The 6,263-nt window shown below is 39.1% G+C and overlaps 1 protein-coding gene across 1 annotated transcript; it reads right to left on the bottom strand.

Annotated features, from left to right (window-relative positions):
* Positions 1-4,090: 4,090 nt before the first annotated feature.
* On the bottom strand, positions 4,091-5,862 carry LOC131029992 (GDSL esterase/lipase At4g10955). The gene is made up of 2 exons (XM_057960676.2): positions 5,695-5,862; positions 4,091-5,423 (listed from the first exon to the last, which is right to left on the bottom strand). The coding sequence occupies exons 1-2, from the start codon at positions 5,754-5,756 to the stop codon at positions 4,373-4,375; spliced, it is 1,113 nt and encodes a 370-aa protein (XP_057816659.1). The 5' UTR covers positions 5,757-5,862; the 3' UTR covers positions 4,091-4,372.
* Between the last annotated feature and the right edge of the window lie 401 nt (positions 5,863-6,263).

The following is a 6,263-nucleotide window of genomic DNA, read 5'->3' as shown; positions in this document are numbered from 1 at the left end:
TTCGGTTTAAACTTCCCAAATGGTTGTTGACTACTATCACCCTTATCACTCGGAGCCATAGGATTTGCTTGTTCCATTTGACTCACAGTCAGTTGATAATTGTGAAGAGTTGCGCACAACTGTTGGAAAGAAGTAAACTCAGAAAACAGGAGTTTTTCTCTAATATCTTTTTGTAAATTAGAAATAAAGATTCTTTGAATATCATTGTCAGGTACTAGAAAAGAAATTTGAGCATACAAATGCTTATATCTACCAATGAAATCAGTCACTCTTTCTTTAACACCTTGTACAATGCATTAAATCAATCAAAGTAACTTTAGGACTTATATTGTTTTGAAATTGTTGAATAAAAGCATTTGCAAGTTGTTCGAAAGAAGTAATAGAATAGGAAGGCAATGAGCAATACCATTGTAGGGCTTTATCTCTTAATGTTCTAGTAAACAGTTTTGCAAGCAACCTTTAGTCATAAGCAAAATCGGTACATATTGTTTGAAAGGTCTTAACATGTGTTAGAGGATCACCCTTACCATTATAAAGCTCCAACTGCGGGATTTCCACATGTTTAGGGGGGATAGCTCTAACAATGTCAAGAGAAAGTGGGCTCGCAACATCAAATGTGGGCACACTAAACTTAGATTGATTCATAGAGGCAATTTGTTGCTGTAAAGAAGAGATAGTTTGTGCAAGATTGTTAATGGTCGCTTCAGTCAAAGAGTTCATATTAGACGTGTTAGATTGTGATGGAGTTATTATGTTGTTGAAAGAAGGTATTGATTGAGAGTAAGGTGGTGGGACACTATGATAGTTAGTCATAGGAGATGATTGGAAAGGAGGAACACTACAAGGAGGAATGGAATGGTTAAATGAATTGCCCCCTTGTGCCAGGTTCATTTGTGGAGATATAATAGGAACACTCATTGAAGGAATGAATGAAGAAGTTGGATTGAATGAAGGAAGAGGGTTGATTGCAGAGGAAGGATTTCCCCCATGACTGGTGATCATAGGTGGAATGTCTTGTATTGAAGTAGTCATTATGTTTGATGTAAAAGTAGGTATACTAGCAATAGGAGTCGTCAAAGGAATATAATGATTAACTTGAGTAGGAGGTTGTGTATAACCTAAGGTTTCGGCACAACTTTTCATTGGCCTCACATTCGAATCCACAATGTGTGCAATACCACGCAAAATTTCAATTCCATTCTTATCACTTTGAACCATACGTTTTAGACCCTCAATTAATGAAAGAGCTTCACTGTCGGGGTATTCTTGAGACATCCATTGTCGAAAATCATCAAATTGGTTATCCAATTTCGAAAGTTGTTCTACAGAAACCTCATGGAGAGCTTCTTCATCATTAAGAGGATTAGAGGAATTACCCATGTCCTCATTAAAAAGGCCATTCAAATTAGGTTCCATCTCCTCGGTAATTAAACCTTGGAAGGACTTAATTCTAAGGCTTCGTCTAACGGGAATAGTGTAAGTAGGGCTTATTGTTGTAAAACTCATGCACTAAAGAGAGAGAGAAGATTTTGAATTTTAGAGGTAGCAAATTTCAATAAAATCAGCCAATCTCCTAGAGTTAAGCTGTTAAATGCAATCAGGACAATCTCCCGAAATTTTAGAAAAAATGTCAGGGACCGTGGCGAACGGAGTGCACATGGTCCTTGCAACTTTTTTCAAAATTTTCAGGGATGAAAGTTATGATGATTTTAAAACTAATTTGAAAAAATTGAGTGATTTTACGATCTGTAGATAGGCCAAAATAAAGTTGCAATCTCAAAATTGAACCCTACCAAGATTGTTGAAAAATGCAAAAATTTGAATCTTGAAAAAGAGAGGGAAACTGAAATTTTTAAATTTTATGATTTTAGAGGGAATACTGAAAGTAATACAAGCTTTGAAATTTAAAAGTTGCCTCAATTTCATGCAAAATCCAAATTTGAAAGTAGAAATCAAGGTTGTTGCAACTAAACACTTAATTTCAAAAGTCACGAACTGCAAAAATTTGAACAAAGCATTGAAATTTCGAATGAATGCCAACACACTTTTCAGATCTAGGACTGTAAGAAACACAATTTTAACGCAAATTTCAATTTCAACAATTTTTGAATGATTATAAGCCTTAATCCAAGCAATCACTAGACCAACTTTGACTTTAATTTTGAAAGTGTTAGAATTAATAAAATCAGCCAAAATTCTGGATTTTAGCAAAAAAATACAGTAAGATCTAGCTCCCAAAATTTCGGAAAAAATGTCGGGGACAATGGCGCTCGGGGTGCACACGGTCCTCGCAACTTTTTTCCAAATTTTCAAAGATGAAAAATATTGTGATTTTGTTGCAGAATCCAAAGTTACAGCCGATTTGGAGGTGTTTTGATCAATGAAATTATCAGTCAAAGGTTGAATCAAGAGGGCTTTAAAAATTAGGGTTTTGACACTTAACCACTTAATTTCCAGAATTAAAGCACAAATATGAATTGACAATTTGCAATAGAAGGGTAAATCTGAAACAAGCATTAACAATAAACATTTCATAGGCTCAATTACTAAAAAGAAAATTTTAGGGTTTTTATGCAATTAACCTCTAAAATTTGCAAAAGATCAAACATGGAAATGTAATTAAAGAAGCCAATTTTTTAGATCTAACCATGAATAATCAGAATTAGGATGTTCACGTCGGGTTCACCAAAATGTAAAGCAGAAAAATCGAACCCTAGTTGTTCCCCCACTCCAATCCAAGGAGAGAGAAGGGAGGTCCCTAGGGTTGACGGTTTTCACTTAGGAGAGACTTTACATTCAAAAGAGGGGTTGAAACCCACAAGATCCAATCCCACGCAATGCAAGACTGGATTTTAAATGAGTTTCAAGGGTTAAGACATCAAGGATACCCTCTTTTGTAAAGAATGTAGATAGAATGATTGAACTAGGAATGCATGTAAAGTAGGAAAGATTCGCTTATAAACAGAGATAGGGATACAGGATGAAGCTACGGACCTGGAATTAGCAGTAAAATGTCGAGACGATGTTGTTCTGCAAATTTGAGCGAAAGTTGACGGGACGATGGCACCCGGAGTGCACACGGTCCTCCGAAAAATCCGCAAAACGAAGGGGGATCTGTTCGTCTATGCACAATGATTCCAGATCTTCAATTATAGCCGCGTACCTGCAACATGCGAAGGTGTAATTATGTTGTATGTTGTATGTTGTAAGTGATCTCCTCTTCAATGGTTGAATCCTTGTCTTGAATGCAACACTTAGCCTTGAATGGAGACTTAGAATGCTCAATTGCTTGAAGGAATGCTTGAATGCTTGAATGTTTGAATGTTTGAATATCGCTTCCGCCTTTTGCACACATATGTTTTTCTCTCTCTTTTTGGAAGAGGAAATGTAGTTTATATACTTGTCAATTAGGGTTGAGAGACTGATTTTTCCGACCTTGGGCCGACATGGGAACATTATTTTCCGAATTGCAAACTTAAAGGCCCGATGCCCAACAAGAGACCGGGCCCAAAATAGGGCCAGGGACCAGGGCGCTGGGCGCCATGGTCTTGAGGGACCAGGGCGCTAGGTGCCATGGTCCTGAAGGACCAGGGCGCTGGGTGCCATGGTCCCACCTCCCGGGACAGCAGGATGCAAGGAGGATCGGGCCAAGGTGCAGAAATATGCAGTTTTTGATGTCGTAAACAGGTTTCAGGGTCTCCATTCAAGTTCAACGTTGCGCCGCCATCGTGAAGACCCAAATGCAGTCGAAATTGCAAGTGTCGCAATTTTAGGACGCTACAGCATGATCAATTTGCTATGATTTACTTGTGCCTTTTATACCAATTTCTTAAGATCAAAACACTTAATTTTCTTAAATATTAATCTTGCTCAACCTAAATATACTCTTGATCTACTAGCTTGGTTCCACATTGTTGATTGCAAACCTACGCAACTCTCTTTCTTCCTAGATTCAAGCTTGAAGGCTTGAAGCGTGTTCTAGTAACTAGGTGATCAAGACATAAAACTATGAACTCTAAAACTGATAGGAAAGTTATAGATTTGGTTCTCTAATAATGCTTTGATTGAAAAATCGCAAAAATATTTAATACAAAATGTTTTCTTATATTTATAGAGTTAATTTAGAATAAAAAAAATTACACCAATAAATAATTGCCATCTGGCATATGAATTTACAAAATCCCATTTTAGGGGAAACTTCGAAACCACCCTCCACTCCAACTAAGAGATTCTAGATTCTCTTGCTCGATTTCTCTCTTCCCCATGAAAGAGGAATCCAACGCAAGAATCATCCTTAATCCTGTTAAAATAAAATATTCTTCTACCAGGTGGAGCCATTAATCTGCAAGGAAATTTCAATACCAGGAAAAAATTAAGTTACCCTGCAAGGCCTCTGGCACTTTAATACCATGGGAGGCTTACGGTGCCCTGTAAATCCTCTTGCCGGAGCCTGCACCGAATGAAGTGCCCGGACCGGATGAAGCCTGAACTCGGTGCACTTAATTCTTAAATCAGGTGCCCACCACTGTTGCATCCCATGCGCCATTCTAAAATCTTCCGCAGGGTTCAAATTCACTGTAAATCTTGCAGAGGGAATCAAATGCCCTGTTTTCGACTCTTGTCCCATCGCCGTCAAAAAAATGTCGGCAATCGACTGCTGAGCCCCAAATCTTGCAATCCCCTCTGCCCCAATCTGGTTCATCAACTTCTGGCTCTCAAAGTACCCTAAATAACCCGAGCACACCTCGTCTCTCGGATTAATATACAGACAAGGAACCCAAGACTGCAAATTGCAGAAAGATTTATAGGATTCGTTCCGGGCGCGGCTGTTCTGGAGCGCCATAGCCAGACCCGCTGTCACCAGGCTACTGGCGAGATGAAACCCGCGCTTTAAATTCTCGTCCCCAATCCTCTCCACAGGCGAAATAAAGGGCGGATTGAACAAATGCGCCTGTAAAAATACCCTCTCCTCCTCTGCCAATTTCCTGCCCGCCGACATGGCCACAGCAGCGCCGAGAGAATGCCCTGCAACCCACACATTTTCACACCCGTGCTTGTGAACGCATATTTTCACTGCCTCCAATGCGGTCTGTAAGCGGCGGGTTGTGTGGAGTCGATTTGTGAGGAGATTGTAATTCATCCAGAGATCTCCGGCCACAGATGGCAGCGTTCCTCTGAAAGCCACCACCATATTGGGCGCGCCTGGTGGCCGGGTGAGTTTCTGGTTCCATTTATACACGGCGCCGAAGATTGAACCGTCGGTTCCGTCGATTAAACAGTCGATGAGCTTAAAATTGAAGTAGCGCCACCAGATTTCTGCTTGGGCGTTTAGTCCGAGCCTCTGTTGTTGCCGGTCTCGTTCACGGACATATACGCCCTGAACAAAACTGGTGGCTATGCATCGTCTGTGATCTGCATCCAACCTGAAGAAAGGGGGTAAACAATTGCAGTTAAAATTGGGGGAAAATTTTATGGATTGAATGAATGTATGCGATTTTATTGTTACCAATTGGGATTAAACATTATTCCGAAGGATTTGCTGTTAGAATTGGGGGAAAATTTTATGGATTGAATGAATGTATGCGCGATTTTTTTCTTACCAATTAGGATTAAACATTATTCTGAAGGATTTGCTGTTAAAATTGGGGAAAACTTGTATGGATTGAATGATTTTATGCGCGATTTTGTTCTTACCAGTTGGGCTTGATGAGATGGTGAGGCCCCGAAAGATTGAAGATTTCACGCTTGCTTGCCATTCCCTCTGCTGCGTTTTTTTCCCTCCTCTCGCTGTTTGCCGCTTATTTTGCCTATTTTTTAATAAAAATCAAATTTACAGGGATTTATGGCGATTCGTCTTGAATCTCCTCGAGTGGGATAATACTCGTTCACAGAAGAAAAGTTAACGTGAAGGGTGCGGATTCAATCCCGAAATTTTGGAGTACATTTCCATAGTGTTCGGAGTACATGTGCGCTGTTCCGTACAGTGTCTGTGAGCTTAACACGTATAAAAGATTCCTATCCACATACATAAATAAATTAGGCTATATAAGATTTTTAACGTAATTCTCTCTCTAATGTGTTTTATATATGTTAAATAAGTGTATTTGTAGTGTCTACATATTTACATACAATCTTGTTTGGAATATTTGAAAAAATGTGCGTTACATGTCAATAAGTGTATTTTATTTTCTATATATTTATATACAATCTTGTTTGCAACATTTAAAAGACTATACGTATTACACATTTGGTCATTGAAACGA

The sequence above is a fragment of the Cryptomeria japonica genome, chromosome 7 (assembly GCF_030272615.1).
Source record: "Cryptomeria japonica chromosome 7, Sugi_1.0, whole genome shotgun sequence".
NCBI classification, from domain to species: Eukaryota; Viridiplantae; Streptophyta; class Pinopsida; order Cupressales; family Cupressaceae; genus Cryptomeria; species Cryptomeria japonica.
Note: the sequence above shows the minus strand (reverse complement) of the source record. Positions and strands in the feature narration are given on the sequence as shown.

What these genes read in the sequence shown, in the direction of transcription:
- LOC131029992 (XM_057960676.2), bottom strand. Translation starts at nt 5,756, where the DNA reads ATGGCAAGCAAGCGTGAAATCTTCAATCTTTCGGGGCCTCACCATCTC. An exon ending in CATCTCATCAAGCCCAACTG is followed by an intron (nt 5,424 to 5,694) that starts GTAAGAACAAAA and finishes CCCTTTCTTCAG; the next exon opens with GTTGGATGCAGATCACAGAC.